General features: G+C 44.0%; 1 protein-coding gene across 1 annotated transcript in view; it reads left to right on the top strand.

Annotated features, from left to right (window-relative positions):
- The first annotated feature begins 272 nt into the window (after window positions 1-272).
- The window catches only part of PPIL2 (peptidylprolyl isomerase like 2), a 46,751-nt gene continuing 25,623 nt past the window's right edge, over window positions 273-21,400 (top strand). Inside the window, exons 1-5 of the mRNA XM_056532163.1 lie at window positions 273-418; window positions 4,181-4,230; window positions 8,546-8,591; window positions 8,964-9,026; window positions 14,185-14,236. Coding sequence (XP_056388138.1) covers window positions 387-418; window positions 4,181-4,230; window positions 8,546-8,591; window positions 8,964-9,026; window positions 14,185-14,236 — 243 coding nt within the window. The 5' untranslated portion in view covers window positions 273-386. The remainder of the gene's footprint in view (window positions 419-4,180; window positions 4,231-8,545; window positions 8,592-8,963; window positions 9,027-14,184; window positions 14,237-21,400) is intronic.

The raw sequence follows: 21,400 nt of genomic DNA, 5'->3' as shown, positions 1-21,400 counted from the left end.
GCTGTGTGAATCCCTCCATAAAATACTGCTGTGCACTGTACAGAAAAAACCTTTGTCCTATATCCCGGTATTCATACTGGGAGGCCTATGTACACCCTATGTAGCTGCATCAACGTAGCCAGAAGCAATGGATGACGACCCCAGAATAGCGTCACTGTGCCAGCGATAGCCCCCGCCCAAAGTACTTCAGCACTAGACAGCGCTCATAGACATCCATGTTAGTACTCCTCCACAAAGGAACAACAGGAGTCCCAAGATGGCTACAGCTCTGCTTCCGGTCCGTAGCTTCCGGTGTGTAGTGGTGCTAGGAAGGAACCACCGGAAGTGGGGCATTTGAGGGTTGTTTTGAGCTCCTTTCGGTGTGTGAGGCTGAACAAACCGAAAAGATGGGGAAGCGCCAGCATCAGAAGGATAAGATGTGAGTGAGGCGCCCCCTGTGGGCCGTAGTGTCAGGACTGTGGCTGTAACGTGCCGATCTACATTTAGTTGGTGTATAACATTGCGCACTAGTTTTACTACCTGTACTTTTTATATTTATTTATTGATGATTGTTATTTATGGTGCTTTACAAGTATGTGATGTGTTTGGTCACGTGCTTTCTTGTTTAAGGCTCTGTTCACACTTGCATTCTGTCTGTTCTCTCGTTCACTTTAGTTTGACTGTAGGAACAAGGCAGACTGTGCTTCCTACTATCACATAAAGTCTTAGACCAGTGTTCTTTTACCTGTAGCTCTCCAGCTGTTGGGAAAATACAATTCCCATCAGTTCAGAGCATGTTGGGAGTTTTAGCTTTCCAAGTGCTGGAGATTAGGGAATGCTGACTTAAAGGGGTTATCTGAGGACATAACATAGGACTGGGGGAGTTGTTAAATAAAAAATGTTATATTTACCTCCTTTTGATCCCCCCCCCCCCCCCTCAAAGCTCCCGGTGTGATTCCACCCAGTCCCCCACTCATCACTGCTGCTTTTTGGTTCTTAGATGAGTCATCCCAGCAGGACCTTCCCACTCAGAAAATGACTGGTCGCAGTGGTGTCCCTTCTGTCAGTGACTGGGTGCATTGGAGATGACCCCCCCAATTATTCTATTTGTCATTAATAGTCTTTTTTTTTGTGTGCCTTTTAACGGTCGTCAACAACGGGCAACAACAGCTCCTGACGGCTGCAATTTACTTTTATGGGGTCTGCGGGGTGCCGTTTTTTTTTTTTTTTTGATGGGAGTAGCAGGAGAAAAATATTCCGGGCACTGGACATATGTGCACAAGCCCTTAGGATGTAAAGGATGTCAGAAGGGACCCCTCTTCCGACCATACAATTAACAGCTACTGTGATCAGCATGATGTATTTTTTTCTTCTGCTATTCTCCCTGGGTTTCCAGATGTGTCACAACGGCAGTGTGAAAGAAGCCATATATGTCCGATGGGCACTGTCAACGCAGTGTGAAGTCAACCTAACACTGTAGATGCTGACATGGCCCTTTGAAGGAATTTGGGGGCCCCAAGCAAAATAGACATGGAGGCCCCCCCCCCCCCCCAACGCACGCGAAGCCTACAGGAACCACAGCATAGCCATACAGTTTAAGTTCACGCACACTTTATATAAATAATAATGGAGGTTTACAGTGCACTGTGCAAATACTGCTGTTGCATTTAATGTGCATAAAATTTGAACATTTTGAACAAATGAACATTTGTAAAAAACACCACTGTACCATACAAATTGTATGGTACAGTGGTGTTTTTTTGCAAATGTTTAATGTATATTGGATACAATCCAATATACAGCGGTCCCTCAAGTTACAATATTAATTGGTTCCAGGACGATCATTCTATGTTGAAACCATTGTATGTTGAGACCAGAACTCTGTGGAAACCTGGTAATTGGTTCTGAAGCCCCAAAATGTCATCCAAAAATAGGAAAAAGTGAGGATTAAAGAAAAATAAGCAGATAACTAATATTGATAAAGCAAGTCCTTACATATAAGAGTAAGAAAGAGCTGCTGGGAGGTTTAATCACTGTTAGTTATTTCCTATCCAGAGTGCCTCCAGCTGTTGCAAAACTACAACTCCCAGCATGACTGGACAGCCAAAGGCTGTCCAGGCATGCTGGGAGTTGTAGGTTTGCAACAGCTGGAGGGACCCTGGTTTGGAAAGACTGGTCTATATAGAGGACAGGAGCTTATTCAGGGTCCTGTACAGTACACGCGAAATGTAGCCGCCCTCACCTGGTGTCCAAAAGGTGCAGCTAACCCTAGCACAGGTAGAGTGCAGAACATATAATACTTCCCTGTACTGTAGGGGGCGCTACCAGACACCAGTCTGTTCATACACTTCAGTAATACAGGTAAAGAGTACACAACATGTAATACCTCCCTGTACTGTAGGGGGCGCTACCAGACACCCCTACAGACAACCCCCCCTCCCTTGTAGGAAGGCAGTACCCCCCAGATTAAACCAGTTTAAAATCATTTTTAAATTCAGCCACTAGGGGTAGCCCTCCTTGTGGTCGAATGCATTCTGCAGTGACGTCACTACAGAATTTCGACTCATTGAAGACTGGCAATGAGTCAAAATTCAGTCACTGCGGTGCTCGCTCCCGCCTGTCAATCAGACAGGCGGGAGCGAGCGCTTTGCAGGAAGTGGATGCGCGCAGGCTCCCGGGGACAAGGTAAAGTATTATGCCGGGGGGGTTGAGTGTTCACCTATACAGTATCCCTCCAGTTTCCCCACTACAACTCCCAGCATGCCCTACAGCCAATAGATGTCAGAGCAAGCTGGGAGTTGTAGTGGGGAAACAGCTGGAGGGACACTGAATAGGTGAACTAAGGGGGGTGGGGAGGGGGACCGGGTTGAGCGGAGCGGCGGGGAGGGGGTACTCTGATTGAACTAAGGGTGAGGGGGAGTGAGTTGAGCGGCGGGGCGAGGGGGGGGTTGCGGGCTGCTGTCACTGTTCTTTTACCGGGGGGGGGCTGCGGGCTGCTGTGACTGTTCTTCTCCCGGGGAGTGGGTTTAGCGGCACAACGGGGCCGGGTGGGGGGGGGTTGCGGGCTGCGGGGCGGGGAGCGGTATGTGCGGTCATCACAGATACTGTTTTCACCTATACAGGGTGCCTCCAGTTGTTTCCCCACTACAACTCCCAGCATGCCCTGACAGCCAATAGATGTATAGGTGAACTACGGGCGAAAGTGTCGGCCCCAGCAGGCATCAGTGACGTGGTGCCTGTTCAGCAAGTCTGCCTGGTAGTGAGCACACTGCCAGGCAGACAAAAGGCATTTTTAATATGTAAAAAAAAAATTTTAAGGCAGGGAGGGGGTTAGGGAAAGATGGATAATAGGCAGGGACAGAAAAAAAGATATGCTTCTTTCTATTGTATTTTTCCCGATAAGTCCTGTCAGCAAGCATTTCTGACTCATGCTGGAGTCCTAAACGCTTAGAGCTGACAGCCTGCTTTGTTCACAGCCAAACAGGCTGTGAACAAAGCAGGCTGGCAGCTCTGAGTGTTCTCCCTTGTGAACAAAGTAGACTGGCAGCTCGTAGTGTTTAGGACTCCAGCATGAGTCTGAAATGCTTGCTGCCAGGACTGGTAGGGAGACCCCTAGTGGTCATTTCTTCAAAGTGGAAAATTAAATAGAAAGAAGCATATTTTTTAATAACATGCAATTGTAAAGTTATTCTGCATATATTAATCTATAATATATCAAAAGTTTTTTTGATGAGAGGTCCCCTTTAATAGCTACATATATGTTAACAGTCTGAATTACATTTTGACATCTCATATGAATGATTTTTAGCCTATTTCTTTTCTTTATACTCTACCATCTTCTGTAGAGTCTATACAGTATAGATCCCTTATACTGTTGAAGTGTTGTTAGTTAGGATGGTCATACTTGAAAAGGTCATGTGCAACTAGATTGTTATTTATTCATTGTGTAGAGCAGTTTTTCCCAACCAGGGTGCCTCCAGATGTTGCAAAACTACAACTCCTAGCATGCCTGGACAGCCTTTGGCTGGAGGCACCCTGGTTGGGAAACACTAGTGTAGCTGGATAAAGAAATACTCCAAGGTCCTTTTTTCAATAGGATTGCTGAGGTTCAGGGCAGATCCTGATCGGCATTTCACGTGATTATGGATTATGTTACTTCATTATCTATTTGCTGATGTATAATTCTGCTTTGTATTACTAGGTACATTACCTGTGCAGAGTATACTAACTTTTATGGAGGAAAGAAAGCAGGTATGAGCTGTATGGGGCAATAAAGTGTCTTTCAAGAGGCTGTCACCAAATAAAATGTTTAATATAGTGTTCCTTGTGTAATTAACAGACACTTTCCCATTCACTTGCTTTTAAAATTATCAACATGAATGTGTTTAACCTCTTAAGGACCCATGACGTATGCATACGTCATCACACCCTGGGTCTTAAGGACCCATGACGTATGCATACGTCATGTCTTTTCCTGGTCTCCGCCGCTCACCCGGCGGAGATCGGAAGCGGATCCCTGCTGAAATCCTTCAGCAGGGATCTAGGGCAAATGCCGAGGGGGGCCATGTAGGCCCCCCATGTCGGCGATCGCCGCAAATCGCAAGGGAAATCGCCCTTGCGATCTGCGGCGATACCGGGCTGATCGGCTCTCTGGGACCCGACCGCCCGGTAATTTCGCATGATCCCGGCTGTCACAGACAGCCAGGACCATGCTAAGGCATAGGAGCGAGGTGGCAAGCCTGCCACCTCCTCTGATCCCCTGCGATTCTTCGGTTAGTTAACCGACCAATCGCAGGGGGGAGGGGCGGTTACTTCCTCCCGTCCTGCCCGGCCCCTGGAAGTCCGGAGAGGACGGGAGGAAGACTGGAGGACGCGGCGGGGGACGGGGGAGTGCTGGGGCCCGGCCCCGGTACTTACCTCGTCCCTGAAGACCCGGATCCCGGCGGGGAAGATGGCGGCGACAGGTGAGTAGATCTTCAGCCGCGGTCGGGCCCTTTACAGCAATGCACGTCGCCGTAAAGCGACATGCATTGCTGTATTGGGACCCTATATACTACAACTCCCAGCATGCCCAGACAGCCCTTGGCATCTGGGCATGCTGGGAGTTGCAGTTTTGCAACATCTGGAGGTCCACAGTTTGGAGACCACTGTGCCCTTCCAGATGTTGCAAAACTACACATTCTCAGCATGCCCTTACTGTCCAGGCATGCTGGGAGTTGTAGTTCTGTAACATCTGGCCCTTCAGATGTTGCAGAACTACAACTCCCAGCATGTCTGGACAGTTTTGGCATACTGGGAGTTGTAGTTTTGCAACATCTGGAAGGGCACAGATTGGGAACCACTGTATTAGTGGTCTGCAAACTGTAGTCCTCCAGATGTTGCAAACTACAACTCCAAGCATCCTGGGAGTTGTAGTTTGGCAACATCTGGCTCTAAAGATGTTGCCGAACTACTACTCCCAGCATGCCTGAGAATGTTTGGGAGTTGTGGTTTTGCAACAACAGGAGGCACACTGGTTGGGAAACATTGTCTGTTTCCTAACTCAGTGTTTCCCAACCTGTGTGCCTCCAGCTGTTGCAAAACTATAACTACCAGCATGCACTGATAGACTGTGCATGCTGGGAGTTGTAGTTTTGCAACAGCTGGAGGTCCCCCCCTTGTGAATGTACAGGGTACATTCACATGGGCAGGGGGCTTACAGTGAGTATCAGGCTGCAAGTTTGCGATGCAGCAAATTTTGCGCGGCAGCTCAAACTCTTAGCGGGAAAATCGCTGTAACCACCCCTGCCTGTGCGACTGTACCCTAAAAACACTACACTAACACAAAATAAAATAAAAAGTAAAAAACACTACATATACACATACCCCTACACAGCCCCCCTCCCCAATAAAAATGAAAAACGTCTGGTACGCCACTGTTTTCAAAATGGAGCCTCCAGCTGTTGCAAAACAACAACTCCCAGTATTGCCGGACAGCCGTTGACTGTCCAAGCATGCTGGGAGTTTTGCAACAGCTGGAGGCACCCTGTTTGGGAATCACTGGCGTAGAATACCCCTATATCCACCCCTATGCAAATCCCTAATTCAGGCCTCAAATGCGCATGGCGCTCTCACTTCAGAGCCCTGTCGTATTTCAAGGCAACAGTTTAGGGTCACATATGGGGTATCGCCGTACTCGGGAGAAATTGCCTTACAAATTTTGGGGGTCTTTTTCTCCTTTCACCCCTTATGAAAAGGTGAAGTTGGGGTCTACACCAGCATGTTAGTGTAAAAAAATAAATTTTTTACACTAACATGCTGGCGTTGCCCTATACTTTTCATTTTGACAAGAGGTAAAAGTGGAAAAAAGCCCCCCAAAATTTGTAATGCAACTTCTCCCGACTACGGAGATACCCCATATGTGGGCGCAAAGTGCTCTGGGGGCGCACAACAAGACCCAGAAGGGAGAGTGCACCATGTACATTTGAGGTGATTTGCACAGGGGTGTCTGATTGTTACAGCGGTTTTGACAAACGCAAAAAAAAAAAAACCCACATGTGACCCCATTTCGGAAACTACACCCCTCACGGAATGTAATGAGGGGTGCAGTGAGAATTTACACCCCACTGGTGTCTGACAGATCTTTGGAACAGGGGGCTGCGCAAATAAAAAATTTTGTACAGCCCACTGTTCCAAAGATCTGACAGACACCAGTGGGGGAGTAAATGCTCACTTTACCCCTTGTTACGTTCCTCAAGGGGTCTAGTTTCCAAAATGGTATGCCATGTGGGGGTTATTTTGCTGTTCTGGCACCATTGGGGCTTCCTAAATGCGACAAGCCCCCAAAAGCAAAATTTGCTCTCAAAAAGCCAAATATGACTCCTTCTCTTCTGAGCATTGTAGTTCGCCCGTAGTGCGCTTCAGGTCAACTTATGGGGTACCTCCATACTCGGAAGAGATGGGGTTACAAATTTTGGGGGGTATTTTCTGCTATTAACCCTTGCAAAAATGTGAAATTTGGGGGGAAACACACATTTTATTGAAATTTTTTTAAATTTTTTTTTACATATGCAAAAGTCGTGAAACACCTGTGGGGTATTAAGGCTCACTTTATTCCTTGTTACGTTCCTCAAGGGGTCTAGTTTCCAAAATGGTATGCCATGTGTTTTTTTTTCCTGTTCTGGCACCATAGGGGCTTCCTAAATGCAACATGCCCCCCAAAAACCATTTCAGAAAAACGTACGCTCCAAAATCCCCTTGTGCTCCTTCCCTTCTGAGCCCTCTACTGTGCCAGCCGAACACTTTACATAGACATATGAGGTATGTGCTTACTCGAGAGGAATTGGGCTACAAATATTTTCTCCTTTTTACCCCTTGTAAAAATTAAAAAATTGGGTCTACAAGAACATGCGAGTGTAAAAAATGAAGATTGTGAATTTTCTCCTTCACTTTGCTGCTATTCCTGTGAAACACCTAAAGGGTTAAAATGCTGACTGAATGTCATTTTGAATACTTTGGGGGGTGCAGTTTTTATAATGGGGTCATTTGTGGGGTATTTCTAAGATGAAGACCCTTCAAATCCACTTCAAACCTGAACTGGTCCCTGAAAAATTGTGATTTTGGAAATTTTGTGAAAAATTGGAAAATTGCTGCTGAACTTTGAAGCCCTCTGGTGTCTTCCAAAAGTAAAAACTCGTCAATTTTATGATGCAAATATAAAGTAGACATATTGTATATGTGAATAAAATAAAATAATATTTGGAATATCCATTTTCATTACAAGCAGAGAGCTTCAAAGTTAGAAAAATGCTAAATTTTCTAATTTTTCATCAAATTTTGGGATTTTCACCAAGAAAGGATGCAAGTTACCACAAAATTTTTACCACTAAGTTAAAGTAGAATATGTCACGAAAAAACAATCTCGGAATCAGAATGATAACTAAAAGCATTCCAGAGTTATTAATGTTTAAAGTGACAGTGGTCAGAATTGCAAAAAATGGCCGGGTCAGATGTGCAAAGAGTGGTGCAGTTGCCCATAGCAACCAATCAGATGGCTTTTTTCATGTTTCAGAGACCTTTTTAAAAACCTAAGAAACATTCTGGTTACTGTGGGCAACTGCACCACTCTTCTTCTAAACAGGTGTTAATAAATCTCCTCTATAGTCTATAGATTTGAATATGCAGTAAAATTATTACACCTAAAGGGGGTTTTCAGGACTTTCTTAGGAAAGCCCATCAATTAAAAAGTCATTGGATCCCCTTTAACTGTATATGTTCTCCCTTTAAAGGAGAACTCCGGAATAGGAAAATTATCGTCCATACTGCCTACAGTAAAAAAATAAACGGTACATACCTTCCTTCGCTCCCCCATTGCCTCCGGTAACCGGTTCCGGCCTCCGCCGCGATCCTCAACCTGGTTGCCGGTATTTTTTTTACTACTGGCAGTATGGACCATAACTTTCCTATGCCGGAGTTCTCCTTTAACTGCACTTTTTTTTTTTTTTTAAGTTTACTTATTGCCAATAAAATATCCATTAAATCTATGTAAACATCACAAATTATTATTTTTTATTTTTTTGCTGAACAGATATTCCAAAGTCGAACTTTAGACGCTTACCATTTGATCACTGCAGGTATGATTTATACATTTTCTTACTTTTATTTAAGGTTTCATAATATTTTATTTTGTCAAAGATGTAATTGTAAAGAAAATATATTATTGGGTGCTGAGCTTCAGTAACCCAGCATGACCACTATACTACCAATTGCTTCCAGCTCTGTTTACTGTGAACATCTAGGTACCCTGGCTCTACTGAACAGCTGATTGGCAGGGGGGCTGGGTGTCTGCAGCGTACTGATCCAATATTGATGACCTGACCTATCTCTCTATTTATCTGTTTTGAAGTTAGCTTCATATAGAAGAATATTCACTCAGATATTGTTTATCGTTATTATTCCAAAACGTTATTTGGACTTCCCAATAATGATTGAACACTTGGTTTTAGCTTGTCTTTGCAGCCTTATGAATATCCTGTCTGCACTCCTGATGGAATAGTGTTTGATTTGCTGTAAGTATATTTATTTATATGGATTTTTTTAAATTAAATTCACAATGTCAAATTAAACTTCTTCACTAGCTTTTCCATATATATATATATATATATATATATATATATATATATATATATATATATATATATATATATATATAATGCCTTGACTAAGAACCCACGGTTTGTCAGCCCATTCCACAAAAAAAAAAAAAAAGTTTTATCTCTGCCCATGTTCCTGCGCTGATATTCCCCATTCCCCAAGTTCTGCCTGTGGTCAGCGAAAGGCAGAACTGTGACACAAGGGGGGGGGGGTTGTAGATGAGGGGACAGTAATAATTGACACACTGGGTGAAGTTTGGGGGGGACAGTAATAACTAACACATAGGAAACAAGATGGGGGACATTAATAACTGACACACGGGGGGGAGATGTGAGGTCAGTAATACCTGATACACAGGGAAGATGAGGGGAGAGTAAATACTGTGACATAGAGATATATGTGGGGACTACAAGGTGTTAGTTACAAGATGACTTTAATCCTTGTTGGCATTACTTAATAATAAAAAATAAAAAAAATCTTGATTCCTCTTTGGCTTTGTAAACTTTTATACTCCTAAAGACATCCTGTAGGGACTAGCCACTACAAGGTAAGTAATATGCTAGTACTAAAAGATAGAATAACACACCAAAGAAATAAATACTGGCCAAAAGAGGTAAGTATAGTAAATCTGACAAAAATCTTTATTTAGAAAAAATACATATAAAAAAACTTTTTAAAATAGAAATGGCACTGTAGGATAACAACATGGAAGGCATACAGCAGGGAAGGTAGTAACACACATTAAAGCTCACGGCAAAGATAAAAAAAAAACCTGAGGAAGCTCGACAGAGCAAAACATGTAGGGGTTCAGCATATACCCAAGTAAGGTTTCTTATATCATCTGGTACTGGTCTATTACATTATTTACCCTGTCTGGCTATTCACCACTGTGGTCTTATATTCTGTACCACAGCATGAGGTATTTATCTTTACTGTGAGCTTTAATGTGTGTTACTACCTTCCATGTTGTTATCCTACTGTGCCATTTCTATTTTTAATACATGTTTATATATGTATTTTTTTTCTAAATAAAGATTTTTGTCTGATGTACTCTACTTCCCTCTGTTGGCTAGTATTTATTTCTTTGGTGTATTATCTTTGTAAACATTTGTTGTGTAAACCTAGGGCATATACACTAATAGTAGGGCTCTGCATAAGTTCCATCGAACCATATTATGACAACCTTAATATATGGAGCCACTTTGTAGCATTAGGGCATGCTTTATTGGATGCTCTATAGCAGAGATATTCTTCCCTAGCAATACTGCACACAGAGTGCCTCTTTTCGGGCTCAGGGCACAAAACTTTATATGTGAAGATTTAGCTGGATTTACATATGTAGTTTCTCATGGAGTCTTTTGGGCTAAACACAGGAGTGGATACAAAAGAAAAGTTTGTCTTCCCTTTATATCACGCCTTCTTTTTCAACCACCTCTTGCTGTGTATTTAAAGGGATACTCAGGTGAAAAACTTTTATTTTTATTTTATTTTTATTTTTTTTAAATCAACTGGTGCCAGAAAGTTCCTGTACTTATTAGCTGCTGAATACTACAGCGGAAATTCTTTTCTTTTTGAAGCTCAGAGCTGTCTGCTGACATCATGAGCACAGTGCTCTCTGCTGACATCTCTGTCCATTTTAGGAACTGTCCAGAACAGCATATGTTTGCTATGGGGATTTCCTATTACTAGGGACAGTTCCTAAAATGGACAGAGATGTCAGCAGAGAGCACTGTGCTCATGATGTCAGCAGACAGCTGTGTTTCAAATGGAAAAGAATTTCCACTGTAGTATTCAGGAGCTCATAAGTACAGGAAGGATTAAGATTTTTTTAATAGAAGTAATTTACAAATCTGTTTAACTTTCTGGCACCAGTTGATTTATTTAAATAAAATAAAAAATAATAAAGTTTTTCACCGGAGTACCCCTTTAACGACCACGGACGTAAATGTACGTCCTGGTTTGGCGGGACTTCCCGCACCAGGACGTACATTTACGTCCTGTGTATGACCGCGAGCATCGGAAGGGTGCTCGCGTCATACACGGCAGGTTCCGGCTGCTAGCAGCAGCCGGGGACCCACCGGTAATGGCCGACATCCACGATCGCGCGGATGTCCCCCATTAACCCCTCCGATGCTGTGATCAATACAGATCACGGCATCTGCGGCATTGCGGCACTTTGATTGGATGATCGGATTGCCCGCAGCGCTGCCGCGGGGATCTGATCATCCAGCATGACAGCTGGAGGTCCCCTTACCTAGCTCCGGCTGTCTCCCGGGGTCTTCTGCTCTGGTCTGCGATTGAGCAGACCAGAGCAGAACATCACCGATAATAATGAGCAGTGCTGTGTCCTATGCATAGCACTGCACAGTATTAGCAATCAAAGGATTGCTATAGATAGTCCCCTATGGGGACATAAAAAGTGTAAAAAAAAAAAAAAATAATAATAATAATAATAATAAATAAAAAAATAAGTTGAAAAATGTAAAAATAAAAAGTAAAAAAAGTTAAAAATTCCCTCCCCCAATAAAAATGAAAATTGTCAGTTTTTCCCATTTTACCCCCAAAAAGCATAAACATTTAAAAAAAAATAAACATATTTGGTATCGCCGCGTGCGTAAATGTCCTATCAAAATTGCTGGTTTCAGCCATCTCGTTGAACCCTTCCGCTACTGGCTTGGGGGTAGCTTAGTGGGTGTTTACTATGGGGGTTCAGCCATTGCACTTCCCCTTTGTTCTAAGGGGTTGTGTGGCCCTTGTATGGTTCTTGCTTTTGCAGCCATTGTCCCCTGATCTCCCAGTATCGGAGAGTTTCCTTATTTAGCTCCTGCCCCCTTTTTTGGCGAAGTTCTGCTGGATTTGGCTTAGTTTCAGCTGTTTCCGTCCACCTGTTGCCGTCCTAGCTTTCGCATAGACCCTCTTTGGGGCACTTGTTGGTCCTGCCAGGGCAGTTCCTGTTGTCTCCCCTCTTCCTCTGGTAGGGGTTCTGGTGGTTCTTGCCAGGTCCATACCCTGGCTTCTCCAGCCTCTTGCGCTGCCCTCGCTCTCCTTGTTGGGGTATGTCTTGCTTGGAAGCCATCCTGGTGGTCCTTGTGCTTACTTCTGGATGTGAAGGCTCTGTTCTCTGCTCTTACTCTCCAGCGCTCTTTCTGCTTAGAGTGCCTCTAGGCCTTCCTCTTGAGGCCTCTCTGTTCAGGATACCTTTGGCTCCCTGGGGTTCCTACAGTCTTGGCTGTGGCCAGTCACTCCTCCTTTTTTGGAGTGTGCCAATTTTACTGTGTGTGCCCACCAGTCTAGGGGGGCGCCCTCCCGGGCGCTGGTCATGTCTTTTTTACCTATCCTTGTTACTTTGGTTCGGTTGACAGCTCACTGGGTCTCCTCTGTCTTCTTCTCGGTGTCTGACCATTGGAATCTCCTGCTTGATCGGCCTTGTATATCCCCTAGTCTCTTGTGTCTGCGAGTTTCGGGCGGCATGGTTACCTAAGGGGTAGCAGTGCATTTTTCTCTTGGCTGCTATTCTCCCCTAGGGTAGGTCACTCTTCCCTGGCGGCCCCAGAGTCATTCAGGTCCCTCTCCCTCTGTATTTTGCCTTTTCAGGCTCTCCTTGCCTTTGGCTCTCTTCCAGGTGCCCTTTCCATGCCTTGTGCTCCGGAGTGTTTTTCCTCATGCTTCCGCCATTCTGGGGGTTCTTGTCTCTGACCTTGGCGGGGTTCCGGTCCCGCTCTTCTCCGCCGTTTCTCTGCAGCAGCTATCTTTGTTTGCCACTCCATGTCCTGCCCCGGCCTAGGTGCTCGTCAGCTGGAGTGTTCACTCTGGCTTGATGTTCTCTGCCTCTCCTTGTTTGGGACTCCAGGGTCCCTCCATTTCTTCCTTGATCAGGGATCCTCTGTTTCTCTGGGCGGTGGCTCCAGTGTTTCGGATGGCTCTGCTCCCTCCCTTCAGTCTCTTTGCATTCCTCCTTCTCCCGGAGTAGGAGGGGCCTGGATAGTGGGGTAGAGGGGTAGAGGGCCTGCTGGTCGTCCTGGTTGCCCAGTCTGGCCGTTTCGCACATCATCTACGGGCGTAGTCCACCTTGTCGCTTGTTCTTTTCCACGCTCTTGCTATGCGGCGTAGTCTTGGGTTCTCTCTTCCATCCGTTTTTTGCACGGGGTGGCTTTAGGATTGAGGATTTGAGTCTGGACCTCTCGGTTCGGGTCGTCGGGTGCATCTTGCCCTAGCCTTCTTCCTAGATGGTTTCTTCATGTGCTCGGGACGGTACATGAGTTTTGCCTTATTTCTTTCTTCGTCCCATTCTAGCGGCTCTGGTCTTCTGAGTCTTGCCTTCTTGCTGCACGAATGTGTTTTTTTTTTTTTTTTTTTTTTTTCCTTGTCGTTCTCTCTCCCCAACCTCTGTCCTATGGTTGTGGTTGGCCTCCTGTCAGGGCTCTCTCTTCAAGCCTCTCCGGCGATTTTCTCTTCTGGAAGTAGCTTTTCCTTGTCATGTTGGCCTTGTTTAGATGGATATCTTCTGCATTTGGGGTTCTTTTTATTTCTCTCTGTTCCACGTTCTGGCCAGGCCTCGGTAGTCCTGCGTCTTTTCAGGTGTTTTCTGCTTTCCTGCCAGGACAGGTTCGGCCCAGCAGGCCCAATAAGCTGACCAAGAAAAGGAGATTTATTTATTTTTGTACTCCCCGTAAAATCTCTTTCTTGTAGCCTTCATTGGGGGACAAAGCACCAACCCATATATGGTTATCTTGTCAGGTTGTTGCCTGTTATTACGGTACTTTTGATGTCCTTCGGACATCTGCTCCTTTTGCGTTTTGGCTTCTCCTACTGCTTTGTGACACAACTGATTAGCTCAGTGCCTGTGGGTGGGTATATCCTGCTGGGAGGAGCCGACTTCTTTTTTTTTGCCTAGTGTCAGCCGTATAATTCCCATGGCCTCTGTGTCCCCCAATGAAGGCTAAGAGAGAGATTTTACGGTGAGTAGAAAAAACTGTGAACTTGAGTTTATATATATATATATATATATATATATATATATATATATATATATATATATATAAAATATAAAATTAGTTTATTTCTGTTTTGTAGGAGCATTGTTCCTTGGATAAAGAAATTTGGCACAAACCCCATCACAGGAGAGGTAAGTGTCTGCACTGATCAGATGCTGTAACACGATGATCTTCCTCTAATTTTCTTTTAAAATCCTTAAGAATGTGTTGGAAAATGAGAGCCACTTTTAAATTCTGTAGTTTTATCTCTATGTAATGTTGATTACCCTGTCTAGTAATGTACGCACACATTACAATGCGCAACTGTGTGTCCATCACTTAACTAGGAACAATTTGTATACATTAGAAGTAAATAAATAATAAAGGTTCACATCAAAGGAGTTCTGGAGTGAAAAATAACGTATCCCCTATTTAAAGGATAGAGGATGAGTTATAGATTGTGGGGGGTCCGACAGCTGGGACCCCCCTTCCCCCCACGATCCCCTGAACGGGGCCCCGGCAGTCTGCTGGAAGCCGTGACCCCTCTTCCATGTATGCCATGTCAACCGCGGCTTCCTGCGGGGGTCAGTATGGCCGCTTCCAGCAGACTGCTGGGGCCCTGTTCAGGAGATCGCAGGGGGTCCCATCGGTCGGACTTCCCGCTAACTATAACTTGTCCCCTATCCTTTTGGATAGGGGATAAGTTATATTTCACTGCGCTACACCTTTAAATGACTACTAGAAATTTTTTGAAAACAAAGACATATTGATACAGAAAGGGTTTTGAAAACAATTTACATTTTTCTTCTCATGATCATGTTAACTGGCTCCAAAAGAATACAACTATATCTTCAGTACACCTACCATAAGGTATCCCATAAGTCAGTGTTTAACCCCAAAACAAGTTTTGAAACATTGCTAGGGATGTAGTATTTTACATACGTGAGTACACCCCTCGTGACAACACTGAAGAAATTATATTTCCGATAAGATAGAAAATCAGGGCACTCACCCACGTCAGGTCTTCTTTAGATCTTTATTCCAACAATAAATATCACATACATCAGTGCTTGAACAGGACAAAGGCAACGGCGGGGTTGCTTTGCTGGGTGACTGTTTCGCGCTCTGCATAACGCATCAACTGGCCCTGGGCCAGTTGATGCGCTGTGCAGAGGGCAAAACGGTCACCGTCGCCCAGCGAAGCAACCCCACCATTGCCTTTGTCCTGTTGTTGGAATAAAGCTCTAAAGAAGACATGACGTGGGTGAGTGCCATGATTTTCTATCTTATCAAAAATATTTGACATTGCAACTATCATATAGTCAGTGAGCACCACCTGTCAGTGCTACCTGAAGGGAGTGTGGATATACATCCATAAGAAAGTTCACTGTAGCACACACACAGGAGTGACGAGTATACTCTGTTGTTGGAATATTTACTGAAGAAGTGACATTCTGCTATTTACTGGAGTGCACATCCTGTATAAGGCTGGGTTCACACCATGTTTTCTTAAATACGGTTCCCGTATACGGTTTGGAGGAGGGGGCGGGGCTTAACCGCGGCGCCCGTACTCAGCCGTATTCGGGAACCGTATTTAATTCAAGTCTATGAGCCGACCGGAGTGACCCGCAGCCTCCGGTCGGCTTCGTTTTCTGCCGTATGCGGTTTCCCGACCGCAGGCAAAAAACGTGGTCGACCACGTTTTTGCCTGCGGTCGGGAAACCGCATACGGCCGAAAACGAAGCCGACCGGAGGCTGCGGTTCACTCCGGTCGGCTCATAGACTTGCATTAAATACGGTTCCCGAATACGGCTGAGTGCGGGCGCCGCGATTAAGCCCCGCCCCCCTCCTCCAAACCGTATACGGGAACCGTATTTAAGAAAACATGGTGTGAACCCAGCTTAACAATGTTTAATGTTGTGTCCCCTCAAAATAAATCAACACATAGCCATGAATGTCTAAACCTTGGCAACAAAAGTGTACAGCCCTTAGTGGAAATGTCCAAGTTGGGCACAATTGGCAACTTATTCTCTCCAGTGTCATGTGACTTGTTAGTGTTACAAGGTCTCAGGTGTGAATGGAAAGTTGGTGTATTAAATTGTCATTGTTCTCACACTCTCTAATACTAGTCACTGAAAGTTCAGCATGGCACCTCATCGCAAAGAACTTTCTGAGGATCTGAATTTTTTTTTTTTCTCTATATAAAGATGGCCTAGGCTATGAGAAGATTGCCTAGATGCTGGAATTGAGCTGCAGCTGGGTGGGCAAGATCATACAGTGGTTGTACAAGACAGGTTCCACTTAGAACAGGCCTAACCTTGGCCAATCAAGTAGTTGAGTGTACATGTTCGGCATCCTATCCAGAGGTTGTGTTTGGGAAATAGACGTATGAGTGCTGTCAATATTTCTGCAGAGGTTATAGGGGTGGGAAGAATTGTTTTTCAGCCTTTCAGTGCTCAGACCATATGCCGTTCTGAGTCTCCTTAGCCAATCACTGCAGGCTGTTCTGTAACACCTCCTTTCTTTGCATGCTGCAGTCTGATGGGATTGGAGTGAGCACAGAAGAGCGCCACACCCCTACCCCTTAATTCCCTGGTTGAACTTGATGGACATATGTCTTTTTTCGACCATACTAACTATGTAACTATGTAACTATGAGTGCTAGTCCCACCCTCACTTCCTGGACTTGGTCTCTGCCTGTGCTTCAGCTTGGACAATGATGATGCTGCAGCCAGACAGGATCATGTTCTGGATGGTATGGGATGTTTTTGTATAAGCCATGATTTCTATAAAAAGGAAATACATTTTTCTTCTCAAGTATACTAGAAAGGTTAATGTTTTTCCAAGATGTACAACATATAAAAAGTTTTTATATCTGACAGTGCCCATTTAAGGCAGTACTGGGAAATACTGGTGGGCATTCAAAATATTGAAACTTTGGTTGGCAAGGTTTAGACATTAATGGTTTGTGTGTTGAGTTATTTTTAGGGGACACAACATTAAACACTGTTATACAGACTATGCACTCACTACTTTACATTGTAGCACAGTGTTAATTCTTCAGTGTTGTCACATGAAAAGATATAATAAAATATTAACAAATGTGAGGGTATACTTATGTGATGCTGTGTATAAGATACTAGAACTTTGAAACAGGTGTGTACAGTAGAGTGTCTCTTATTTGGCTTATATCTCTAGACATGTGTCAAGGCTCTTGATTGGGTCAAACATAGTCTTAGAGCAGTTTTCCCCCAATCTGTGGCTCTCTATCTGTGGCTCCTATCATGAAGGGCATTCTGGGAATTATAGTTTTGGAAGAACTGGAGAGCCACAGGTTGGGGAATACTGTCTTTTTGAGGGTAGCTGTCCAAATTTTGTAAATAAAGAGACCATTTTCTTCATTCTTAAGGAGACCTACAATAATTTGCTTATTTTTCCCAGATTATTGCTTGTAAGACTCCTTACACTAGCTGTATCTCTGCAAGGGCAGTGGTACCTTATTAATAAATTAATTATATGATAAATAACCTTTTATTTACCAAAACCGGAGTCTCCTGTAAATACAAATATACTATTATATCCTGCCTGCTTTCAGCTTTACATTCCTCACCTACTGTTTAACATTGGCTTCCAAAGGGTAAAATCCCTTGATCTGTACCAGTGTCTGCCAAACAGTGGTTACATACCAGTGGTTACAGTGTCTCACATCTACTTTTCTGAACTGACCACAGATTAATCACAATTTTCTCCATATTACTTGTGTATACAGATCGGGGGACATTTATCATTAGGTGTCTATTGTAGACACGGTTCTACCCCTTTACACTGCTTGTCTATTGTACACTCTTGCTCAGGATTTACACAGGCTGTGCACTCCTTTGATAAATCTTGTGCAGATATAGAAACTCACCCCCCCCCCCCCCCCTACCGTACATTCCTTCTCTACCTCACAGGAAAAGTGGACGTAAGGATTTTGTTCTATTGCTTTGAGGCCGGGATTCCATTGATGTTTTTTGTCCATCATAAAAAACGCCAGAAAAACTGTCCCAGCTTTTTCCTGCTTTTTTTCAGTTTTTCTTGCGTTTTTGTTGGTGTGTGGAAACAAAAAAAAATTTACTAGACTTTTTGTATTTTTTCTTTTAAATTTAGATACGTGAATGCGGAGGACTATGCTAGATTTTGTGAATTGCGACGATTAACAGTGTTTTTTTTTTAAATGTCAATAAAAGGGTTAACGAGGGCTGTGGGGGATTTTTATTTTTTTTATTTATTTATTTATTTTTTTCAATGTCTTGTGTTTTTTTTATAATTGAATTTTCAGGCTTAGTAGTGGAATGCGTCTTGTAGACAGAATCCATTACTAAGCTGGGGTTTAGCGTTAGTCCCCAAAACAGCTAGCGCTAACCTGCAATTATTACCCTGGCACCCACCGCCAAAGGGGTTCCGGGAAGAGCTGGTACCAACAGGCCCAGAGCGTCAAAAATGGCACTCCTTGGCCTAGGCGGTAACAGGCTAGCGTTATTTAGGCTGGAGAGTAACAATGGTCCTCGCCCACCCTGGTAATGTCAGGCTTGTTGCTGCTTGGATGGTATCTGGCTGATACTGAAAAAATGAGGGAACCACACACTTTTTTTTTAAATTTATTTGTAAAAAAAAAAAAAAAAAACACATAGGGTTCCCCCTATTTTTAGTATCAGCCAGATACCAACCAAGCAGCAAAAGCCTGACGTTACCAGGTTGGGCGAGGATCATTTTTACTGGCCCTCCCCAGCCTAAATAACACCAGCCTGTTACCGCCTAGGCCCAGGCGCGCCATTTTTGATGCTTCGGGCCTGTTGGTACCAACTCTTCCCGGAATCCCTGTGGCGGTGGGTAGCAGGGTAATAATTGGAGGTTAGCGCTAGCTGAATTTGGGGCTAACACTAAGCCCCGGCTTAGTAATGGATTCTGTCTATAAGACAGCTTCCACTACTAACCCTGAAAATTCAATTATAAAAAAACAAGAGACAGCCCTCGTTAACCATTTTATTGAAATAATAAAAAAAACGCTGGTCATCGTCGCAGTCCACCGAATCTGATGTAGTCCTCCGCATTCACGTATCTGAAATGAGAAGAAAAGAAAAACAAGAAATATGGGTTACATATTTTTTTTTTCTCCCCTGGGAAGATGGCAATTGTTGCTAAACTACAACTCCCATCATGTGGGGGCTGTAGTTAAGCAACAGCTGGAGTCTCCCTGTTTGGGAACACACTGCCAGAAAGGCTCTGTTCCCATTATGCAAAACTCATAATGTGAACAGAGATCTGTCCCTCTGCCCTTGGATTACTACTACTATCATGGGACAGAGTCTGTCCCATGATGGGAGTAGTTGTAGTACCGCAGCGCTGCTGAGGGATGGCACTTGCACATCCCCCGGCTGCAGGACTCTTAGGACTACTACTTCCATCATGGACAGACTCTGCCCATGATGGGAGTTATAGTCCAGGGGCTGAGGTGCAGATCGCACCGGGTCATTCTGCAGAGACCCACTGGGATCCGCATTTATTAAGAAAACAATTATGACAGTGTATATAGAAGCCGGTGGCAGCGCAGTGTAGATGCATGTACTGCCGGCTTCTATATAGACTGTCATAATTCATAATCCCCGCCGCCGGGAGAGGGGAGCTCTGATTGGTCAATAGCTATCCACCAATCAGACCTCCCGTGTAACAGCGGCGATTATGAATTATGACAGTGTATATAGAAGCCGGCGGCAGCGCAGTGGAGACGCATGTAAAGCCGGTTTGTATAGTTAATAAATGGGGATCGCAACAGATCTCCAGAGAATGATCTGCTGCGATCCGCATTTAAGTTAAAAAGCCGGCAGTACATGCGTCTACACTGCATTCCTATATACACTGTATTAATTCATAATCACCACCGGGAGAGGGGAGCTCTGATTGGTCAATAGCTATCCACCAATCAGAGCTCCCGTGTTCCGGCGGCGATTATGAATTATGACAGTGTATATACAAGCTGGCAGGGAGCGCAGTGTAGACGCAGGTAAGGCCGGCTTGTATGGTTAATAAAGGCGGATCGCAACAGATCTCCAGAGAATGATCTGCTGCGATCCACTTTTAAATTAAAAAGCGCTCCTATATACACTGACATAATTCAGAATCCCCGCCACAGGAATACGGGAGCTCTGATTGGTGAATAGCTATCTACCAATCAGAGCTCCCCTCTCCCGGCGGTGGGGATTGTGAATTATGACAGCTGTATATAGAAGCCGGTGGCAGCGCAGTGGAGACGCATGTAAGGCAGGCTTGTTATCTTAATAAATGCGGATCGCAGCGGGTCTCTGCAGAATCACCCGATGCGATCTGCACCTCAGCCCCTGGACTATAACTTCCATCATGGACCGAGTACAGTCTACTCTAGGATTAAAGTGTACAGAATATATTCAAAAACAGGGAAAACGGAGCACAAAGAATAATATTATTGTCCCAGAAATGTTGCATGCAGTTTCAAAAGTTCCACACTAGATGGCGATATATTTCCATTAGGCACAACTCAGTCTCTGAAAGGTTACTTTCAGCACTCAACATGTTAATTTGTGCTAGAACCATCACATGACTGTCTAACAGAGGCAGATATGTTTATAAGGGATATCTGTTATTGTTTGTCTTCCAGGAAGTTGTAGAGTTAAACTGGATCAGTAGGTTAATGATTACACTTCATTCCCAGCAATGTTGTAAACAACCATGCTATGGTGAATACAGTAGTTACAGCTTATCCTGTTTCATGTTGTGTTTCCGGTCATACAGCATATTTCCCTTTTGTTTACTAGATTCTTAATCCTTGTTAGGTACCAAAATTAAGTCTCCATCCCCTTTATTTGTGGTGCATTAAAGCGCGTTAGGGTTAGGTAAGGGGCAGGGTTTTGGGGGAATCGCATGGAAAACCACACATTACTAGATGTCATTTTCAGTAGAGAGAGAGAGACCTACATTTGCTATTGAAAATATGGCAGAATTCTGTCTTGCTTGACACATTTGTTCTGATTTTTAGACACTTCTTACTGGGTTTGACAAAAGGGCTTTGGTAAAAAAGAGTGGTCTGAATCCACAAAAAAAGACCAAAAATGTGGCATACAATTCTGGTTTAAAGTAAGCCAACTAATTAGTTGTTCTAAACTTAAATAGTCACTCTCATTAAAACTAAGTTTTGCTATTGCACTCCTTATGGTAAATAAATAATATTTCTAATATACTTTGTTTAAAAAAAAAAAAAATTTCTATGTTTTATTTGTGCTTAAAAAAGCTCAAGAGCACAT

This window comes from Hyla sarda, chromosome 1, assembly GCF_029499605.1.
Source record: "Hyla sarda isolate aHylSar1 chromosome 1, aHylSar1.hap1, whole genome shotgun sequence".
NCBI classification, from domain to species: Eukaryota; Metazoa; Chordata; class Amphibia; order Anura; family Hylidae; genus Hyla; species Hyla sarda.
This window is presented reverse-complemented; position numbering and strand designations above follow the sequence as displayed.